The 22,363-nt window shown below is 43.6% G+C and overlaps 7 protein-coding genes across 7 annotated transcripts; 4 read left to right on the top strand and 3 right to left on the bottom strand.

Moving 5' to 3' along the window:
• Positions 1 to 249: 249 nt before the first annotated feature.
• On the top strand, positions 250 to 3,054 carry O0I10_008461 (chitin synthase 1; the record flags this gene model as incomplete). Its single annotated transcript, XM_058488464.1, has 6 exons — positions 250 to 538; positions 604 to 824; positions 880 to 1,411; positions 1,475 to 2,010; positions 2,068 to 2,483; positions 2,547 to 3,054. The coding sequence occupies 6 exons, from the start codon at positions 250 to 252 to the stop codon at positions 3,052 to 3,054; spliced, it is 2,502 nt and encodes an 833-aa protein (XP_058340710.1).
• A 140-nt stretch (positions 3,055 to 3,194) lies between these two features.
• On the bottom strand, positions 3,195 to 6,083 carry O0I10_008460 (uncharacterized protein; the record flags this gene model as incomplete). Its single annotated transcript, XM_058488463.1, has 10 exons — positions 3,195 to 3,240; positions 3,298 to 3,389; positions 3,448 to 4,032; positions 4,098 to 4,367; positions 4,430 to 4,825; positions 4,883 to 5,088; positions 5,149 to 5,389; positions 5,450 to 5,626; positions 5,682 to 5,796; positions 5,854 to 6,083. 10 exons carry the CDS (start codon positions 6,081 to 6,083, stop codon positions 3,195 to 3,197), a joined length of 2,358 nt encoding a protein of 785 aa, XP_058340709.1.
• A 336-nt stretch (positions 6,084 to 6,419) lies between these two features.
• Positions 6,420 to 8,337, bottom strand: O0I10_008459 (60S ribosomal protein L37; the record flags this gene model as incomplete). The annotated part of the gene is made up of 5 exons (XM_058488462.1): positions 6,420 to 6,469; positions 6,538 to 6,639; positions 6,704 to 6,839; positions 7,085 to 7,115; positions 7,964 to 8,337. 5 exons carry the CDS (start codon positions 8,335 to 8,337, stop codon positions 6,420 to 6,422), a joined length of 693 nt encoding a protein of 230 aa, XP_058340708.1.
• A 5,527-nt stretch (positions 8,338 to 13,864) lies between these two features.
• O0I10_008458 (uncharacterized protein) lies at positions 13,865 to 15,651 on the bottom strand (the record flags this gene model as incomplete). Its single annotated transcript, XM_058488461.1, has 9 exons — positions 13,865 to 13,917; positions 13,983 to 14,096; positions 14,157 to 14,492; positions 14,542 to 14,565; positions 14,626 to 14,674; positions 14,753 to 15,081; positions 15,158 to 15,309; positions 15,366 to 15,488; positions 15,545 to 15,651. The coding sequence occupies 9 exons, from the start codon at positions 15,649 to 15,651 to the stop codon at positions 13,865 to 13,867; spliced, it is 1,287 nt and encodes a 428-aa protein (XP_058340707.1).
• A 1,645-nt stretch (positions 15,652 to 17,296) lies between these two features.
• Positions 17,297 to 18,156, top strand: O0I10_008457 (uncharacterized protein; the record flags this gene model as incomplete). The annotated part of the gene is made up of 4 exons (XM_058488460.1): positions 17,297 to 17,386; positions 17,451 to 17,503; positions 17,575 to 17,870; positions 17,951 to 18,156. The coding sequence occupies 4 exons, from the start codon at positions 17,297 to 17,299 to the stop codon at positions 18,154 to 18,156; spliced, it is 645 nt and encodes a 214-aa protein (XP_058340706.1).
• Positions 18,157 to 18,382: 226 nt separating this feature from the next.
• Positions 18,383 to 19,778, top strand: O0I10_008456 (uncharacterized protein; the record flags this gene model as incomplete). Its single annotated transcript, XM_058488459.1, has 2 exons — positions 18,383 to 19,459; positions 19,527 to 19,778. 2 exons carry the CDS (start codon positions 18,383 to 18,385, stop codon positions 19,776 to 19,778), a joined length of 1,329 nt encoding a protein of 442 aa, XP_058340705.1.
• A 113-nt stretch (positions 19,779 to 19,891) lies between these two features.
• O0I10_008455 (uncharacterized protein) lies at positions 19,892 to 22,180 on the top strand (the record flags this gene model as incomplete). The annotated part of the gene is made up of 13 exons (XM_058488458.1): positions 19,892 to 20,093; positions 20,161 to 20,214; positions 20,281 to 20,442; positions 20,504 to 20,629; positions 20,689 to 20,954; positions 21,011 to 21,169; positions 21,227 to 21,331; positions 21,403 to 21,484; positions 21,537 to 21,602; positions 21,657 to 21,745; positions 21,806 to 21,905; positions 21,978 to 22,048; positions 22,112 to 22,180. 13 exons carry the CDS (start codon positions 19,892 to 19,894, stop codon positions 22,178 to 22,180), a joined length of 1,551 nt encoding a protein of 516 aa, XP_058340704.1.
• Positions 22,181 to 22,363: the final 183 nt, after the last annotated feature.

Genomic DNA, 22,363 nt, shown 5'->3' with positions numbered 1-22,363 from the left:
GATCATCAGCACGCTAGGATGACGCTTGTATACATAGCTCTTGTTGCCATTATCATTTGGTGCACCGTGCGCAGTGAATGATTGATTTACCATTGGAGGCGGGTAAACAACTACATATGGCAAATAGGTTGAAAGGTCGCATGAGCTGGTGTTGGCTTGGCAAATAAAAGATACGCAATCAGTGGCAGGCTTCATTCTTGCTTCTTTTCCCTGTTTCATTCTCGCTACTCTACGCCACCACCACCACTCATGGATCCCAATGATCTAAATCGTCCTCCCACAGGATTTAGTATACAGCCTTATCACTTTCAACATGATCCAGCCGCGTTTCCAGAACATCCATTACCACCGCCACCAACACCACCGCAACATCATCATCAGCCAACACCAGCATCGTATGACCATCAGCCTCTACTCTCCACTGTTACATCAGGTCCACCACCACCACCTCCACCCATACACGGCAGCATTCCTTTAAGCAACAATCATATGCATCATGGCGTTGCTCCTCGAAGACAACCACGTCGATATAAGACAAGTGAGTATTTTATCATCATCATGTCGCATGTTGAATCATGCTCAAAAAAAGTGATCATCGTATAGCACGCAAAGTCAAGCTACACCGTGGCCACCTTGTGCTTGATTGTCCAGTGCCTTCTCGTTTATTACAAGCGGTACCTGCCAAAGATTACAAAGAATTCACAAGCATGCGATACACAGCAGCAACATGCGACCCTTCGGAATTTGTATCCGATGGCTACAATTTACGACAACAACTCCTTGAGCGAAACACTGAATTATTTATCGTGTTGACCATGTACAATGTAAGCAAGCATGGATGGGATGGGCTTTTGCATGTGACTCAAACAGCGTAACTAGGAAGATGAAGTTTTGTTTGCACGTACGCTTCATGGTGTGATGAAAAACATTTCGTATCTATGTGCGCGTGACCGATCACGTGTTTGGGGTCCGAGTGGTTGGACAAAGATTGTTGTGTGCATTGTTGCTGATGGGCGTGACAAGATCAATCCACGGGTACTTTCACTTTTAGCGGCATTAGGCGTGTATCAGGATGGTGTTGCCAAAAACATTGTGGGTGATAAAGCGGTGGAAGCACACATTTACGAGTACACCACACAGCTCTCCATTGATCCTGCAATGAAATTCAAAGCCGCTGACAAGGGCATTACGCCATGCCAAATCTTACTTTGTATCAAGGAAAGAAACAAGAAAAAGATCAATTCCCATCGATGGTTCTTTCAAGCCTTTTGTCCTCTCATCCAACCCAATGTCTGCGTCTTGATCGATGTTGGCACGCGTCCTGGTCGTTCATCCATTTATCATTTATGGAAGGCGTTTGATATCAAATCCAATCTTGCTGGTGCTTGCGGAGAAATAAGAGCCATGTGTGGTAAGTTTGATGATCTACACGCTTGTTGTAGGATGGGTGATCTTATACATGTACTACTTACAGGAACAGCGGGAAAGGCATTATTTAATCCCTTGGTGGCCTCACAAAATTTCGAGTACAAAATGTCCAATATTCTTGATAAGCCTTTGGAATCCGTATTTGGGTACATTTCAGTATTGCCAGGCGCATTTTCAGCTTATCGTTATTCGGCCTTGCAAAATGATGCCGATGGTCATGGTCCTTTGGAAAAGTACTATCTCGGCGAAACCTTGCATGGTGGTGATGCCGACGTCTTCACAGCCAACATGTATCTCGCTGAGGATCGTATCTTGTGCTATGAGCTCGTAGCAAAAAAGAACTCGAATTACGTCTTACATTATGTCAATCGAAGCTATGGAGAGACCGATGTACCTGATAGGGTACCTGAATTTATTGCCCAACGTCGCCGATGGCTCAATGGATCGTTCTTTGCAGGCGTTTATGCCTTATGGCATTGGCACAAGGTGTGGAAATCCAATCACTCTTTGATACGCAAGATGATGTTCATGGTTGAAAGCGTATACACGGCCTTCAACATGCTGTTTACTTGGTTTGCCATGGTATGTAAAAGATAATAACGACATGTTCATGATGTTCGATTGACTCAACCCTTTTAGGGCAACTTTTACCTTACCTTCTACATTTTGACAGCGGCTCTCGCATCAGAATCACTGGATCCAGCACCCTTCTCAAGCACTGTAGCTAATGTGCTACATACGATCTTCAATTACATTTATCTTTTATTACTCATTATCCAATTTATACTGGCGCTCGGCAATCGTCCTCAAGGAAGCAAGTTGGCTTATACAGCTAGCTTTATCGGATTCGCAGCATTGATGATCTACATGATCTTTGCCACTTTATGGATTACAGTGGTTGGTGTCCAATCAGCTGTAAATGATTCTGGAAGCTCCTTTGGTGCCATGCTTGGTGATGCTTTATTTCGCAACATTATTGTTTCATTATTGTCAACGTATGCGTTGTATCTTGTCGCAAGCATATTGTTTCTGGATCCATGGCATATGTTTACGAGGTATGCTGTTGCATCATTGGCATTACGTACGATCACCCATCCACTAAACATCGACATCTATAGCTCCATACAATACATATTGCTTTCTCCAAGTTATACAAACATCCTCAATATCTACGCATTCTGCAACACCCATGATGTTTCATGGGGAACCAAAGGCGATACACAAGTCAAAACCGATTTGGGTGTGGTGAAAACGGGCACCGAAAAGGAGGGAGATCAAACAGTTGAAGTGGAAGTGCCTACCAATCAAACCGATGTTGACGAGGCGTACGAAATTGCATGCATGGAACTTCAAACAAAGCCTCCAGCAGAAGAAGAGCATTGCGATCCACAAACCAAACAACTCGACTATTACCGTACTTTCCGCACACGCATCGTCTTAACATGGATCATTAGCAATTTAGCATTGGTGGTGGCTATTACCAACTCGGCTTTTGATGGCATTGGTAGCTTTGATACTCGAAGCATGATTTACTTGGGATTCATCTTGTGGAGCGTAGCAGCATTATCTCTTTTCAGATTCTTGGGATCTTGTACCTATCTCATCATCCGCATATTCACAGGCTAGATAATAGTACTGTAAATGATGTAGCACCATTTTCCCCTTCCTCCATGAATGTAACATAATCCTTTGAGCAGCTTTTTTTCTTTGTGTATTTAGAAAGCGGTATGGGTATTCTATATTAAACAGTAGCAGCAGTACATAGTCTAATGCAATGATAAATTCGTCACCTCTTCCTCGTCGAAATCTAGCCTGTGTAACATGTCAATCGGATTTGCATGAATGACCATCATCCCTCACACAACATACCTTAGCATCAGGATACGTTTGACTTCGGCTACTGTCAATCGCCAGCTCACGGGTCCAGCCTTCGCACCCCAATAATCATAAATTTCGGACGGCTAGGATATACATGTATGAGCTCATCGTAGAGGTGTCTCTCTCTCTATACGCTATTACCTCTTCAAAGTTCAACAATGTCGCCATCTGATTAAGTCGAGTGAATCGATCCCGAGAAAGCCATTCAGTCATTGAAGAAAGATGATGAATCACAGAGCGTAGATCCTTGTCAAAGCGTAGTGCTCCAAATTGGTTGAATCGAGTTTGTGAAATGATACGTTCCCATTGTGCAGTAATAGCATCCAAGAGCATCCCCATGAGTGTACCAAAATTTTCCTCCGTCAACGTGCGTCGATAAATATCGATCATCTTGTCAAATCCGCTTTGGAATCGCTTGACGAAAAGCTCCTCAACGTCCGCTTCATTGTATTCATCCTCATCCAAGACGTATTTGACTTCCCGATAGCCATGCTGGAATAAAGGTCGTATCCGTGGCTTTAGGATTTGTCCCAAGAGTTGCTCCAATCCGCTCTGTAACAGACGTTGGAATTTGGATGATGCCGCTGAAAGAGCATTCAATGCCTTGTCCGCTGTCTCTAGATCCTTTTCCTTGTTCTTCCAAATAGCTCTATCCACATCGGGTCGTGCGTCTTGTGCTAAACGCTGCATGTACTCGGCACTCACATTGAGATTATTCAGCAACACCTACACATTGAATCAGCCTACGTGTCCTGGCCCCCCCTCCCATAAAAGTATGTCCTTCGACTTGCCATGTAATTGATTTTAGCTTGCTCTGCAGATCGTTCAGCACTTCGACCACCCGTTTCTTGCCCTGTGAACGCAACAGACATCTTTTGCTGAAAGACTTGAAGATAACCTGCATCGAGATCCTTGAGGATATTGTTAACTGTCGAAACGAGAACTTCGGGTTCACACGTGGTGATGCAACGCTTGATGACCTTTTTCAGAATAAAGAATACATCATCCACGCAAGTCGATGTTTGACCAGCTGCAGGATCATAATCATCCAATTTCATGGCCTATGTAACAAGCAGCAAGTAAGCATATCATATCCCAATCAGGATGATTATGGTACTATTACCTTTTCAATGTTGCGTTTGAGCAAATAATTGTCAATGACCAGGTACGAATTCATCAGCTCACGCGTACGTTTGGTTAATCCCGAAGATGCCAAGAGGCCATTGTCACCATAAAAGCGCTTGTCCTTGCCATGCATAATGACGTCTTGTGTGCTTTCATCCGTGCCAATAATCTCCATTTCCTCGTTGGCGCGTTCATGAAGGAATCGATAAAACAAGGCACTACGTTGACCAATCAAGGCAAGCTCCAATAGATTTGCATCCAATTGACGGGGATCCACAAGCTGCGACGCATGTTCACTACCACTTGTAGGTTGATTACTTGATGGGCTATTGACACTCCAATTGGTTGTCGAGGATCGAATCATGGCAATATTCAAGGATTGGATTTCTACAAGCTACAATAAAAAGTTAGATCATGGCTGATGGGGGTGTGCCAAGTTGACACTACTCACCTTTGCCTCAAGCTTGCGGTTTTGAGTAAATTGATCCAATATCAACCCACATTCCTCGTCGCTTTCCTCTTGCAAACGTTGAATGACTCGAAGCATGCGTCCCTTGCCATAATGAAGTTCAACCAGAGGCTGATGCTGATCAATAATCACGGCAATGTTCTCAAAGAGACGGGTAAGGATATCGGCATAATAGGTCGGTGATGTGGCTATATATATAAAAGAACCATCAATATCACTCCCCAAAGTGTATAATTGTTTATTCTTACCATTTCCCATCTTGAGCTCTTCAGCGCATCGGCCTTTTACAATATTGCATACAAATCGTGAATATTTGTCGAGGCCTTCTGCTTGGCATCCAATGAGAGGGAACAGCTTGAAGTAACGCGTGATATCGGATTCATTGCGTTGAACCACAGCATCGTCGAAGCGTTGTGAAAAGATGTCAAAGAGAGTGGATTTGGCATCGGCTAGTGTTTTTGCTGGATGATCTGGGTTTTCGGATGTAGGCTGCAAAGGAGGATAAATCAATGAGCATGATGTCTACTCGAGAATAAAACAACAACGAACCACTGTAAACTCGGCCAGCGAGCCATGCAAGATGTGATGATCAATTCGTGAAGCGCTTTGTAATAGAGTTGCTGCAGCATCGTAATCCTTGTGTTGCATAGCGTCTTGAATACCACCAACGCATCGTTTCAGCTCTTGAACATCTTCAACATATTGAATGCATTCTTTGGCCCTTGACTACATTATCTATAAGTCCCTTGCTTCTCTCCATTATACCTTGCATCCCTATTACCTGCTCCAAGTCGATCTGTCGCACCTTGTCGCTGATACCTTCAGCCAAACGCGACGTCTTTAGAATAGTGCTCATCATGTCTGACGATTCCTCCTTGAGATGACCCAGTTGTGGCCTAGTTGCAGGGTTTGTTACTACTTCTCACATACACGTATACACTCGTTCGCGTTACCTTAACAGGTCCAATCGACCTAATTGCTCGACAAGGGCTGATTCCTGGGACAAGAGTTGATCCAATGAAGCATCGATGCGCGTTTCTTCTTGGTCAAGTTGGCGAAGACACTCGCGAATGTCGTCAATGTTGGTCAGGGACTCGAAATTGCCGGCGAGGACGTTATCATCGGGTGTGGTAGAAGAGCGTTTCACTGCTGGCGGTGGTGTCGTGGGCGTATCACAAGACATGTCGAGAAGAGAAACAAGATAATTCAGTCAATTCCTTTTACTCCATTCGGTAATGGATTTACAGAATGACCTAGGCACATCACTTTGGCACATGTAGGCTTATATGCATAAACAACGCATTATCACATGAAGAGTCTATATTACACCATTCTTCTCCCATACATTGTAAATCTCTCATAATCCATAATAAAAAAACGAGGATTATAAAGTCGTATCAAATACACCGTACTTCATTATCATACACAAATGGATCATCATATAGGTTGACAACAATAAACGTGGAATCCAACAGCTTATTGGAGCCTTTTATTCGCGCATGTCAATGAACACACATGTTTAAGCGGAAGCCTCTGCAGCCTTGCCACCACGCTTAGCGGGCTGGGAACCTAAATCAATCAACCAAAAGCGTCAATCACCTCATCCCAAACAACAACTTGTATTTGTGTATTCTTACCCTCGCGGAAACCGTTAAGGAAACGGCGGTGGACAACCTTCAAGTGGCTCATGCGGCCAGTACCGGTGGTCTTTCTACGCTTAGCCTTCTCAGACCAGTTGACTATAATATCATAACCCATATAAGCCATCCATATCATCGAGTCGTATATAGTGAGATATCTTACACTTGCGGATCTTGGCAGCGGGATAACCACAGCTGGCACAAGTCTTCTTTTGCTTGTGGTAAGAGCGGTTGCCGCAACGACGGCACAAGGTGTGCGTCTTGGTCTGACGTTTACCGAACGAGGTAGTACCCTTGGTCTACAGTAGAAACATGCCCATGTGAGTGAATCTTGAATTGGGGGATCGTGGGTGGTCGTAATATAGCATCATCTCTTCATCCATCGAATGAATCCATTCATCCATTCACCCATCCATTCATCCATTCAAATATCGCACTCCTTTGCTCTATGGAATCCCCTCGTTTACTTGTCATGCAAGCTACATACCATTTTTCAGTGGCCGTTCGAAAAGAAGGGACAGTAGGTTCCACCCATCCTTCCTACATGAACCGCCTCGCCCCAGCGGGGTCTGACTCTACTTTCCAAATTCGGTTTCCACTTGACAGCGGAGCACAATGCGTTGCCAGGCAACCTATCCATCACTCTCTCTCTGTAACATGCTCCATATTTCCATTCCCTCTTTCAATCCAAGCGATCCATATTTTGCAAACATGAGCTGAAAGCACTACACACCTTCTAATTAGTATTGAAATAAAAAGAAAGAGCATTTATATTTAAGCTTCTATAGGAATGCCATCTTGATCAAATGTGATAAATTTCTTGAAGTCTGAAATAGAAAGGTTACCTAAATGGTGCCAATCCGTGTGCTCAGGAAAGGAAAGCACTTGTATACCATAGCGCTTGACCAAAGTAATGAGGCACTTGCCACCAGAGCGAGCTTGATGAAGATTGGACTTGAATTTGTTGCTGTTGGATGGGTCATGCTGGTTGAATAGATGCCAAGTTGGTGGTGGGGGTGAGAGCCCTCGTACATACTGTAGTTGATGCATATGGATGTCTGTTGAATGGCCATCAAGTTCGGGACGCCTCTCTCTTCCAATATCGCCATAACTGTACAACGCCTTTCGCCATGTAAGCCCATTATCAATTCCATATAATCCATCATCTTCCTCAGCCGTATGCACGTGGCATAATCCATCGCTCATGCTGACGACGTCCCAAGTAACCACAGCAACATTCCAAGACTTCACATCACTGCGCTTGATTGCATCCACCCATCATTGCCATTGCAAATCCAATATCTTGGTTGAAAAGAGCCATGTGATTGCTGCTGACACGGTTCCTTTTCCCATCCTCCCCTTGATCTATCTCTTTCTTGGTCATTTTCCATCGCGAAGATTGCTTGTATGGAGGCGTACTTACCTGATTGCGGGTATGGCATCATCCATAGGAATCCATAGGTATCGAAGGAAGGTGCTACACGTTAAGAAAGCTGCTCCCATATGCTGTTCACGTGAAAAAGGCTGTAAGGCAGGTTGCTTCAAGTAACTTGAGACAATGGAGACTTTGGTAATAGCAACTGCTGTTACGTTTGGTCGTGATGACGACTGTGCAAGAGCGTGTGCTGTAATAGAGTGAAAAGGTTGGAACGCTGCTTGAGACAATGGAGTGTAGACCTCGCATATGGGAAATGCTGCAATACGATTGGCTGTGGTAGACGAATGTGTAAGAGCATGTGTCGTGTCAAGAGACTCGTGTGTTGTAGAAGATTGACAAGAAGGGAGTGTACACGCCATGGACTTGCCATTCGGCCAAAGACAATCGGATTAAGGCATTCGTAGGATTGACATGGAGGGTTGAAGCAGGAGAATCGCTCGCAAGTGATAGTTGTATACTTGAATGCACCAACAGTTGACAATGGGAGGAAGAGGGAGTAGAAGAAGTGGGAATTAAATAGGTCGGACACCTCTTGTATAAATCCATGTACACTATACATCAAACCTTGATTATGAGATTGCCCCTCTCGAACCTGAAACTTTCACACAAGGTGCTCTTGGACATGTTGATCACGTTGATCTAAAAAAGACCTCATGTTTCATTTGAAAATTTGGTAAGGAAGGTTATAATGTGAGTTTACTATGTAAGTCGAAAATGGAGGTCAGCGCCAGATTCATGATCTATCCGAATACTATGTATTACCTTGGGATTCCCCTTTTCGAATTTGAAACTTTGTCAGGAGGTTCGCTGTAACATGCTGATCACCTTCATTCAATTAAAAACCGGAGGCTTCATTGTGAAGATTCAAAATGCGGGGGCGGTCCAAATGGTGGATGATGGGGTCAAAAGAGCGGACGGTCCACCGCCCCGAAGTTGCACACTTCCAACTTGAAAATTGGTCAGAAGGGTGCTCCCAGTATGCTGATCAACTATTTTCTAATAAAAACTTCATGCTTCATTTGAAAATTTGGAATGGGAGCGTCCAAAAGTTTGAAAGACGGAGACATTCGCAGGGTCTGCGATTCATTAATTTTCATGTTTGCTGTTCCAGCGTAGCTCAGTCAAATCAGCTCGGATCAAGGAAGTTGAATGATGGAAATGCTCGGCTGGAGCAGGAGAATCGTTCACATGCAGTGGATTTAGCGAAAAAGCCAAATTGGAGGAAGGGGCTGTTAGCTGCCAATGATGAGCTGGGTACTGAATAGTGTATATGGTATCATACATTGCCCCTCCCGATCATGCAAAACTGCTGAGTTACACAAACACATCCCTCAACATCTTTGGCTCTCAGGGTCTGGATACTTTACAATGAACAACGACCTCTTCTCATATAGCATCACGCTTACAGCATATGTAAAATATAAAGGTGCCTGTATCTTTATGTTTTACTTATGCTGTAAGCGTGATGCTATATGAAAAGGAGTCTTTGTTCATTGTCAAGTAGTATGACTATAATAGAGCCAAAGATGCAGAGGGACGTGTTGTATAACTTGAGTCAGTCAGCACAGGCGATGCATGATACTTGTACACTATTTAGGAATGGTTCATAAATGCCGGCTAATCACCCATTCCTCCCATTCTCCATTGTTGCCCAATCCAATGGATGTGAACGATTGTCCTGCTCCAGCCCAGCATTCCCATCATTGAACTTTCTTGATTCGATGTGACATGGTAGTAAGCCAATGGCTGTTGTTGGATCATCATTATCATGTAAAGCGTAAAATGGCACACACCCTTTTGCTATACGTGAGGATCATCATTTCTTTTATTTACGTGTACCCATTGTCCCTTGTGAGGGTGATGATCATGATGGGTGGATGGTGTGTATAGGGTAATTGATGAGTGGCCTCAGTGTAATAGCAGTAGGGGATTTAAACTTAGGGGTCGGTAGCTCCACGACTTGAGACAACGCTTCTCTTCTTTTTCTCCCACCTTTCCTTATTCCATTCACAGCATTGCGATCAAGGTAATGTAGTATAAAGGAATGCTCTTGTTGGCTGTGAGGTATTAATGTAGTTCTGAACATGCATTGTCAGGGAGTTAGCTGAAGAATGAGCGTGGTGAGTGGTTGGTGGTTGCCATGGCGATATCGCTGCTTCCTCTTGTCCGTTGTTATTCCCGCCTTACGCTTGGTGTCAACAGGTACATTCAGAGTCCAATGTTGCAGCCGAACTGGTTCCATTGACGTGTAGCTTGTATAGAGAGCAAGTTTGGTTTCAAGACGTTGGCTGGTTTGGCGTTTTATTTCGGCTTAACTATACTACACCATGGTTTTCGGTTTCCAGTAACCAACAACAACGGGTCTTTGTGTATATGGAAAAGGTAAGTACAATGAAACAAACAATGAAAAGGGTGTTTATTGTGTGTGTGCTAATAATGAATTGAATAGGTTTCTTTGGTCAGGCAATACAACTTGGGGCATCATCATCATCTCTTTGGGTTCAAGTCCCAGCCTGTATCAAGCGGCCGCTGCGTCGCTCTGCACTAGCCAAGTGTGCTGGAAAAGCTTCTTGGAACGCTTCCAGGGCTCTATAGGCCTGCGTTGAGTTGAGGATGGGTCGATGACGATGGATTTTTGGAAGAGCATGGTCACCGTGTTGAGGTAAAAGGGGATTTGTAACAGCTTTAACATCAGTGTGAACCAACACGCTCTTCTCGTGATAGGATCGTTCTTTCCCTTGAGGATTTCTTTTCATGAGGTGGGAAATGATTGGAAGGATTGGATTAGGGATCATTCTTTCTTTGGAGAGGATGAATGAGGACAACTATGAGCCTGGACTCTACGTAAGTGAGTCCTTCCTTGCCATGGATCGAACTGGCCTTGCGTGATTCGTGCAGTGCTTTCTCAAGAACAAGGGGTCGACCGACGTTGCTCGTATGGTGGTAATTTGGTTTGTGAATTCCTTCTGATTTGCTTTCTTCCTTGGAGAGGATCGCCTACCGGTATACCAAATCGTCATCATTCCGGTACCAGATGGTCTAACTTGCCTGCTTTCTTATTTGTAGAGACGACGATTACTATGATTACCACATTCACAACAATGACGATTACGATGATCACCCCATCTACTAATGATGACGACAACGAGATTCAAAAGGAAGCCTGCAAGATCCCATTCTTTTCAACTTGTGTATTTTTGGATGTTGGCGTGACGGATGAGATTGACGACTGGTGACGAGTACGAGTAGGAATGATGACGGAGGACGACTACGGCGATGGTGGTGGCAATGTACAGTACATAGCAAGATAGCTAGATGAAATAAAGCATTGTTTATTTATTACGCGCTTGTTGGAGGTTGCTAGCTTGTGGATTACATACTATTGCTTCGAAGATGGAATAATAAAGGTGGTCCGGTTATCGGTCGTGCAACAAGTACATGGTTTTTATTATACAATAAGGAGGAGTGGGAGGCGGGATGAGCTTGAGAAGAGAAAAAGTGAAGAGATCCCTCCATTGAGTTTCAGGATGAGTGACCCATTCAATATGGATACGTATCTTTTTACATATACAAATTGGTTTATGCAGCTCGACTTTCTTCTACATGCAAATGTGATGCATACCTTGACACACCTTCATTATTGGATGCTGTTTACTTACGTACCTTCACAAAAGGCAATCATCATCATCATCATCATCCATTTGTGTAGCAACCTGTCAAGGACGGGTTTGTGTAACCATCGCATGCCAGCTCTCCATCTTTCCATTAATGCAGCCGACACCATCCACTAGGAAAAAGCAACTCCACCACGCTTGCAGCATAGTGAAAACGTAAAGACAGCCATATCTCAAGATTTCACAATCAAACACAGGGTTTTTAATGGAGCAATGGGCTCGGCTTGGCCAACAGCACCTTGTGTGAAAGTTTCGCGTTCAATGTCGCAACTAGCCCAAAAAATATTTTTTTGGTCGTCATCGTCGAAGAGGTCGACCCCCAGATCCAGTTTGGCTGGTGGCGACATTGCGAAATCTGGGATTAGCCACGATGAACTTGAAACTTTCACACAAGGTGCTGTTGGCCAAGCCGAGCACATTGCTCTATTCAAAACCCCACGTTTCATTGTAAAGTTTAGAGATACAGGCATCTTTATGTTTGTAAGTGTGATGCTATATGAGAAGTGGTCTTCCTTTAATGTAAAGTAGGTGGACCGTGGCAGAGCAAAAGATGCAGAAGGACCTCTTTGGATAACTCAGCTAAAAAGTCAGGACTTCAGGGACAATGCATGAAAGGTACGCAACCCTCACTTTTATGTCATACATTGGCAGCGAATAGCCACTTTTGTGCATTCCCAACTTTTGTGCATTTTATTGTAGATGGACGATGCTCCTGCTCTAGACATTCATTTCCATGATTAAAGTAGGTTGATCCGAGCTGATTTGGTTGAGTTACGCTTACACAAGGTTACATCGGTTGAGCTACATCGAGCGTGCTTTATGTGCAGAGTGATGTAATCTCTCTTTGACCGCAGCTCGGTCAAATCAGCTCGGATCAACCTACTTTAATCATGGAAATGAATGCCTAGAGCAGGGGCATCGTTCCCATGCAGTGGATCTCGCAACAATGATGATTGGATAAAAGTGGCCGTTAGCTAGCAATACATGCCTGTTCCTAGATGATCCATAAAGTAATTATACATTGACCCTTTCATTCATGCAAACGTGGCTGTGTTACACAACACGACCCTCTGGATCTTTTGCTCTGTCAGGGTCTAGCTACTTGACAATGAACAAAGACTACTCTTCATATAGCATCACGCTTACAAACATAAAGGTGCCTGTATCTCCAAACTTTACAATGAAACGTGAGGTTTTGAATAGAGCAATGTGCTCGGCTTGGCCAACAGCACCTTGTGTGAAAGTTTCGCGTTCAATGTCGCAACTAGCCCAAAAAGTATTTTTTTGGTCGTCGTCGTCGAAGAGGTCGACCCCCAGATCCAGTTTGGCTGGTAGCGACATTGCGAAATCTGGGATCGCCCACGATGAACTTCATACTTTGACACAAGATTCCTTTGATCCCGACAAGCACGTTGATCTATTAAAGAGCCCACGTTTGATTGTAAAGTTTGGATATACAGGCACCTTTATGTTTGTAAGCGTGATGCTATATGAGAAGTGGTCTTTGTTCATTGTCAAGTAATTAGACCTGGTAGAGCCAAAGGTGCAGAGGGTGTGTTTGGTAACACAGCCGATTGGGCAAGGCAGGGAGGCGCAATGCTATTGGCGGAGAGTGCATAACGGATCGTTTCCGTATGGTAGGTCCGCCTGAGTTAGCTTGTATGGAATGGCTCGTTCTCATGTAAGGTTGCATAAGATAGCTTTAGCTAAATGTTGTAATAGGTAAGCATGGTAAGCCCATGTTTTTGTGACACGTTGTATCAAGAGGTCATCCTTAAACTTAATGCAAGCTTTTATATAACAAGCATTTACACATCATTGGACGTCTTCATATACAAGCGTTCGCGAATCGCATCTACCCTTTTGTCTATCCTCATGTTATCTATGTAGGAAGCTTTAGCGAATGTAATTATGTAAATGAACCAACTACTTCAGGGAACCAAGCTTTATAAGGCACATGATGATACAACACGACTACATAGGGATATGTAATACACAAGTTTTACGACCTGATGGTTGCTCACACATGCACACGTATCAGAGGCCATCCATACAATTTTATTCTATGAATCCATCATCAAAAAGCATCTTTGGGTTACAAAATGGGCCAAGGATTGCTCAAGGTATAAAGTATAGAAAGCTCTCTGATCCAAAATGAAAAAAGGTTGTTGCTCCATGATAGTGTCGTTGAGATCCAACATCCAACGCTTGATCATAAATCTTCTGCTCGGATCCTTTTCACTCCTTTTCCTTTTGGGCTTTGACCTATCCATTTTTACCTTGTCAACAAGATGACATGCCTGCCAATGGGCATAAGAGGAGAAACTTACTGGGGGATATCGATGATGAAAAAGATTGCGAGGATGATGGCTGTGGATTCAACAGTTGAGACCGGCTACCGAAACTGAGGATGGATGAATGCGTTCGTATGTGATTATCATTTCCTAAAAGATACACGCACCATCAGTAAAGGATAGAGCATAAAGTAAGCATGTTCCTCTTACCATTGCCATTCAACAAAGTTGACTCGCTCAAAGGTTGTCGTGGTGCATTGTGAACATTGTCTTGAAGTGATGATGAAGGTATTCGAGTTGGCACAGGATCTGGGGTATTGTTGTTATTGTTGTTGTTGTATCGTGAAGCAGTAGGATAGCTCATGGTGCCGGTGGTAGGGGTTGTTGCTGTTGCTGTTGTATCAAATCCATTTGCAAATGAAGAAGGCCCTGAAGTAATGGATGGTAATCGTTGTTGTGACATGTCTGGAGCAAAGCGGGCGGATGTAGGTGGTATTGAAGCCATTTGATCTGACAAGACCTTGATTCTCTTCTGGATCCCTTCAGCTATGTAATTTGTTATTATCCCAAGCATTCCAAAAAGTGTCCAGTTTACCTTTTATAATATGGGGTGTATCACCTATAGGTAGAACAGGGGGTCATCAGGTCAAATGATGCATTTATTCTTTGGTATTCTTACCTTGTTTTTGATAGAGCGACATCAGCAGACTTACAACACCACTAATGATCTAGAAGATTCCATCCATCCTTTGTCAAACACTTTTGAAATTCACCAATCCCAGACCTCCTCCCCACCCCTTGCTCACCTCTTGTTGACCCGAAATGACATTGCGTAAAGCTGTTGCCTCGTTTTGCAACACTTCAAACGCCGCCAACGCATTATGCAGCCGTTCTTCGGTGCTGACGATTCGCTTGTACATGGGTCCATAGAGGTAGTCGTCTGCATCACTGAATTGAGAGGTCGGCAAATGCATACGCGACTGAGATTGATGACGGGATTTGGCACTTTTTCGCTTGATGTTTTTGAGATCATCCACAGCTCCTCGTTTGAAAGAAGGATGTCGGAACTCCCAGTTTTGGTTTTCATTCGTGAGATTGGAATGGATCATGTCATTGACCTTATGAAACCCATACACTAAAGTACGTATACATGGAGATGAGATAAAGGTAAAGAGCGAGAGAACAATCCTCATTCATCCTAGGCAACTTACTATTGAGTTGACGAACAAAGCTTTGCCAATTATTGTGCTTAAAGTATTGAGGAAGAACCACCTTGGAGAAAGAAGTAGGGTTGCTGACACTGAACAATTCGCCATTCTCAGACCATGAGATAAGATGATGAATGGATGGATCTTCCAGCATTCTACTTTAGGTATGAATAGAGCGAAAGGATAAAGAGATAGAGATAGAGTGACATACTTGTAGAGTTTGTTGACAAAGGCTGCTTGTGTCCTCATAACGGATCCTGAGGAACTATCTGCATCATTGGTCCCTGAAACTGCTGCTGGGCTTTGCTCAGTCGATTCTATTAGGTTATCATGGCTTTGAAAACAAGGGGAATCAATATCAACTTTTGTTCAAAAAGAGCCGAGTATTACCGTGATTCGTCATGGTCGTCGTTGCTGTTGTTGGTTGGATTCGTTCTGATGATACGGTTGAGAGCATCATGTTGAGGAAGATGGTCTGTACTTGTTCCGTCAATCATATTACTGGTCCACTGACATCGTCGGCGTGCGCTCCGCGATTGTGCAAGTCGAGGAATGTGGAATAGTGTTCGCTCGTGTAGAAACGTACAAGCAAGGCCCGTTGAATGAGTAGACGCTGTCGTTTGCCTTGGCGTCAAAAACGTGTGAGTGTGAGTGTGTGTGTTGTGTGCAGGGAAAAGAAGAGCGGGGAATGGTTAGGCGTTCAATGCAAAGTAGGACAGACAACCGATACAACACAACCGCGAAAGAAGAATAGAAGCTTTTTCTTCTTTGACGCTCTTGGAAAATCTTCCATGGAAATACCAAAGCAAGTAAAGTTGCACAAAGTGGCAAGGAGCACATTGGTTGGTAGAAGGTCTCCTTCCTGTGGTCAAGTCTAGGCCCAAAAAGTCACATCTTATTATGCATCACCTCCATATCACCAAGGAGACCGAAAATTGCCCTCCCATGTACAACGATGCTGATCTCTATCAATCGGATGCAGTGCTGATCTGAACACTTTTTAATAGTAATGGATGTCAACAAGAAATAAAATAAATAGATGCTTTACATGTCTTTGTAATCATTGATAGTGCATACTCAACGTCGCATAGCAACCAAGCAATTTGCGTATAGAAGGAAGAAGAATAGTAGTTTATTAATGGCAGCTTGAATCATTCATGCATGATGCATTGTGCCTGAATTTCTTCGCTTTCAATTCTTCGACTTGGTCAAGAGAATGAGGAGAAGAGCTCTTAGGAATGATCGACGTATCTATGCTCCAAGGGCCAAGGTTCTGTTTTCTGATTTTGGGGTACAACTGATAACCTCATGGTTGTTGTTTTTGTATATGCACCATCAAATGCAACATCTCAATTTCAGCGTCCGACGGTAGGCGATGACACCGAAATCCAACTTTTAGAGATGCATGCAATGTGTATGAGTAGGCGACCCACCAAACCGTATGATTAGGCCTTACCTTATGACAAGAACCCCGATACTACAATGACGACCACAACGACAATGAGAGCAGGGTAACAATGAAGTGACCACAAAAATTAGCACCTACTATTCGCATTATGCAAGAAATGAGATACGTACAAAACCTTGGGCATTCGGCCATGTATGCAATCTAAAAGCGATATGATGGATCAATAGGTTGGTGCATGAGCTGATAGAATGATGGGAACATACGTACCAGGATTGAGTCTGGAGAGCGTAGTGTGATGGTGTCCAAGCACAAATCGGGCCAAATTAAGATAGGTGATAGATAACATCAATTCATCTTAAGCACATTCCCGATATGTACAGAAGAGGCTTGTCATTGTCAGGCTCTTCCTATGTAAGAGTGGCACGCAATAGTGATGATCTAATTACTATATTGCTATCAGCAATCGAGCCCCATAGCCGCTTTGTCTATATACAAGGAGCTACTTATTCCCGTATCGTGAGAGAACATGGACATCGAAAGAATTTATTCAAGGCATTCAAAAGGTATGCTTCGCTAATTTGACCCTCAGCGATCTAAATTGACACAAAAGGCTTTCTGCAGCAGCAGCGTCACACAACTCAAGCGCATATTTTTTCTCGCTCAGCGGCTTCCTTGTTCTCGACACACCACTCACACACCCCTCCTTCACACACAACTCATTCTAAACATTCACCATGGCAACTCCACGAAAACGACGCACACAACGATCCGGCAAGAAATTGACTCGGAGGACAGCTGACAAGCACAAGAACTACAAGATCAAGGCATGTTCAATAGAGAGACACACAATCCAGATCCGATCGTCTAACGCTGACCTTGGATCAATAGGGCAATGCTATTATTAAAGCCAACTGGGACAAGAAGCAGACTCTTATGCAAAAGTAGGTTGATGATAGGATTACCATTTGGGGCTGTTTTCAACAAGGTGAAATAACTCGTATGCATTTGTTAGTTACCGACGACTTGGTCTGTTAACATCTCTCAATCGCACAGCTGGTGGACGAGAAGTAGCCAACCCCGATACCAACCCTGCTGCTGAAGAAGCAATGGAGGAAGATCAAGAACCACGTGAATTACAGGATGATGATATTGAAGAGCTGAAAAAGACATTGAAGCCTGGTGAAGGTCTTATCCAACGTGATGACGAAGGCAACGTTATTCGTGTTATTGTGGGTGAGGCCAAATCACACAATGATATTCTTGATGCGGAGCCAGCACCCGTGGAAGCAAAAACAGATGTTGTTCGAGGTATCTATGAGGATCCATATGATATAGAGAGAGAGACATGCATCTGAAACCAACCGACGTTTTCGTTTTTCTTTTTTAAGCACTCGAGGAACAAGCCAAAAATGGTGTCAAGAATATCAAGTATCAATCTGAATACCAGCAGAGTTGGATTGAGCAATTGATTGAGAAGCACGGTGATGATTATCAAGCCATGTTTTGGGATAAGGAGCTCAATGTCATGCAATTGACTGAAGGCCAACTTCGGAAAAAGATCAAGCAATATCTAAAGGAGCATCAGCAGAAGTAGTAGTAGTAGTGGTAGTAATAGTGATTGATAATGGATCGGAGAGTTTACATTGTGCATTTAGAATATACATGTATAAAAAAAAGCATTTATCCATAGTTTTACCTTGTGGTTTCAGACCTTATTTGCCGAGAACGAGACAAAAAAAATCGAACGCGATGATCACTTTGCCTTTCTTTCTTTGTTTACGCTTGTCAACAAACATCAAAAGCAAACAAATACTACAATAATGGACCCCACGTCTGATCCACTCGATGTAGCCGTTGCTCTTGCCCAAGCCATGGGTCCCACTGACACCAGTGGTAGTGGTGGTGGAGACACCACTATGCCTGCTAGTGACCCTACGACTCCCAACAAAGATAAGCTATTAGGTGGGCTCATGTCACCACAAGATGCTCTCTTGTCGGCAAGCAATCATCATCTAAACGTGCCCATGTTCACAACCACCACTTGTAATGATACATCACCGCCACAACAACCACAACAACCACAACAACAATCCGAGTTGGTGGATCCGCTGGATACAAATTCATGCTTGTCGCTTTTGCAAACATCTGTCAATCCACAATCACAACCAAATATCAACAATACAAGTGCAGGTATTCCATCCTCATTTGGGTTATCGTTTGACAAGGCTTGGCAAATGCCATTAGGGTGGCAACAAAGCAATGCTGCTGCTGCTGCTACACCCAACCATGGCATCACTTCTGCTGGTATCTTTTTCCCTCCTACACCACCTGTTGAATCACCTGCTACGGGGAATCATCATCAACATTCATCCTCATTGGCGTTTACACAACAGCAACAGTTTCCTCCTCCATGGCTTGGCATGACACCCAGCAGTCATCCTAATGGTATTCCCTCCACTCATAATAATACTACTACGACCTTGGGTAAACAACAACATCAATCACCATCCGAGATGAATCCTCTTGACATGTCAAGTTTTTGGCCGTTTCCTCATCCCACTGCTCCTCAACCCAACATGAATCGTTCAAATCGACACAGCATAGCCATTGGATCCAATATTGTTGATAATAGTAGTAATGCTATTACCAAACCATCCACAGGACGTAGAAAATCAACACCTGCAAGAACGTATCGCCGACGTACATCCTCTCAGCCATCGGTGGCATCGGTGGTTTCACTTTCTGCTCATGAACCTGTGGCTCATTCTATCAATGGTATTGAACACATTACATTCTTGTACTCCCATGATCGGCTCGTCAAGGAATATACAGTGCGCACCGATGCAGCAAATTGTCCACTTGAAGACATCCCACTAGATTTCCGTATGGTCAATGCGGTATGTTGTTTAATATCATCGTCTTTTTATTTACGAATACACATGGCTCACGTAATGATACATATAGATTTATCCACGAGCCAATGTGGACAAGGAAGAATATGATGGTAATCGTTGGGAATATGAGACCAGCTGTAATGAACTTGGGTGGAAATTATGTTGGCTGAATCAAGAACAACTCTGTGGCCGAAGAGGTTTAATTCAACGTGCGGTGGATTCATATCGTAACCGCCACGCTCATATGCGATCACGTCGTGTCACTCGGCAAGAAAAGGTGGCCAACGGTACATTACGTCGTCGGCGTGCTAAACGATGCTAGAGAGAGAGTGTGTGTGTCTATAGTTTCAATAAAAAGAAAAAGGAATTGCCTTTATGCGGTACACTTCTTTTTCCCCCCGCTACATACATACCTGTTTGACAGCTACAACTTGAATGTCCATTGACACCAACGCTTGGATCGCACGAGTCCAAAATGACATTGGAGGTTGCCACGATTTGATACAGCATGTCGTCAACGCGATCGCCACGGCTCAATCGGCACCACCTCGCATCCCATTGTTACCACGATCGAAGGGTCTTGTGCTGCATGGCAAACCGGGTTGTGGCAAAACGAGTCTAGCATTAGCCATTGCACGTGAGTCATCCATCACACGCACACGCATATGCACGTACCTATGTTTATACGTTTCTTCTTACAATAGATCATTCTGGATTGCCTTATCGTGTACTCAATGGCCCTGACATTTTCCAAAGTGGTATGTGTATGCTAGTAGTACCATGGAATCCAAGACAAGGTTTATATTGACATAGGATACACATAGAGCAAGGTGCAAGTGAAGCCAAGCTGTTGAATTTCTTTGAGGATGCCAAGGATTGTATTGTTGTTTTGGATGAAATGGACATGTTGGCAGGTCAAGAAGTCAAAGTAGCGTCAGCATTGCTTTCGGTGATCGATCGTGATCAAACGTTTCTCTATATCATCGGTAAGTTGGGACAATGTAGATGGATTGAACAACCATAGCTGATAGTATGATGGATGTTTAGGTGTCACGAGTCGTTTACATGCCATCAATCCATGCTTTCTTCGTTCTGGACGCCTCGACGACATTCAGGAAATCATCATCAATACCCCCGCTGCAAGATACGAAATCCTTGACATCATGACACAAAGTAGGTATCCTTTTGATGGAATGGATGGGTGGATAATAATAATAATGAATGGCGTATAGATCTTCCTTTGGATGTTTCTGATCGACCCTTGGTGCTTGAAAGGATATCAAAAGTGACGCATGGCTTTGTACCGAGTGATTTGCAGCTTTTATGTACCCAAGTCATTTTGGAACTTGTGCGACAAAAGGAGGCATCAACGGCCAACTTTGAGCAATTTCAACGTGCACTTGAACATGTCAAGCCATCTACATTGTCCGAATACCGGGTACCGCATGTCAAGTTTTCAGAAATCTTTGGTCTGGAGCCGATTATTCATGAACTCAAAGTAAGGGCGCGCCAGATCGCGTATTTTACGTTTGTTCTAAAGGTGACATTTATTAGGCATCTGTGATTCATCCCTTTCATCATCCGGAATCTTACTCAAGCCTAGGCATATCACCACCCAGAGGTATCCTTGTCTATGGTCCACCGGGTGTGGGTAAAACCATGCTATGCAGTGCATTGGCCTATGAAGCAGGTGTCAACTTTATGTTTGTCGAGGTATCTTTGTATATACGCCCACCCTTTTCTTTCTTTACTAAATGATACTACGTATAGAGTTCCCAAGTACGATCGAAGGTGGTTGGTGAATCTGAAAAGAATCTTGCAAAGCTCTTTGCTCAAGCACGATCCAATGCTCCTTGTTTACTTTTTATTGATCAGGTAGGAGGAGGAGGAGGAGGAGGAGGAAAAGCAATTGAGGAGCCTTGCTTTCTCACGTGGTTATTTCAAAGATCGATATGTTGTTACCCAAACGTGGAACGAGCTCAACATCTGAAAATACGAGTGATCGCATTGTTACCGGGTTCCTAACAGGTATGTATATATGGGAACGGTTGCTATGGCAGGAAACTAAAGGTCGACATAGAAATGGATGGCTTATTGACCAAAAAGAGATCAAGTTCAGCGCATATCGATGTGCTCGTTGTTGGTGGTAAGTGTGATCAGCTTTTGCATCTTGCAGAGTGTATTCATGACCCTCTTTTAGCCACCAATCGTATCCATGTGATGGATCCTGCTGTGCTCCGCCCAGGCCGTTTTGATGAACATATCCATGTACAGATCCCTGATGCTGAGGTAAGGAAAAAGTAATGACAACGTATACAACAACCACTCAATTGATGCTTCTTTATAAAGCAACGACTACAAATCATTGATGGATTGGGAAAGAAAATGCCTACTTTACTAGCTGAAGAGGAACGACAGCGATTATCACAAATGACACAAGGATGGACAGGTGAGAAGAGGAGAGAGAGCGCGTGCGCTTTCATTCAAGAGCAAAGAGATTGACATGGTATGGTTTTTATAGGTGCTGATCTGGATAACCTCTTTCGAGAAGCTGCATTGGCGAGTTTACGGGAAAATATTGAAAATGACAAGGTAGGATGATGAGGATGGGTTATGTAGTAGGCTGGATCATGGGCTCATGTGTTATTGATGTAGATTACATTTGCACATATACACAAGATTGTCACCGAGAAGCAATCCATACCTTCTAAAGCTCAAGATTGATAATACATATTCCTATAACATGAATGACGGTACCTGATGAGATGGATCTAATTCGCTTTTGGCCAGTAAGCCATACATGGGGGCGGTGGTTTCCATAGCACGTGCCGCACGTGCATTTTAATTTCTTTTTCATGAGATATCAATTCAAGTTGGGGAGAAGGGGGTGTGGGTTATAGAAGTGAA

This window comes from Lichtheimia ornata, assembly GCF_029851405.1.
Source record: "Lichtheimia ornata isolate CBS 291.66 chromosome Unknown scaffold00045, whole genome shotgun sequence".
NCBI classification, from domain to species: domain Eukaryota; kingdom Fungi; phylum Mucoromycota; class Mucoromycetes; order Mucorales; family Lichtheimiaceae; genus Lichtheimia; species Lichtheimia ornata.
Note: the sequence above shows the minus strand (reverse complement) of the source record. Positions and strands in the feature narration are given on the sequence as shown.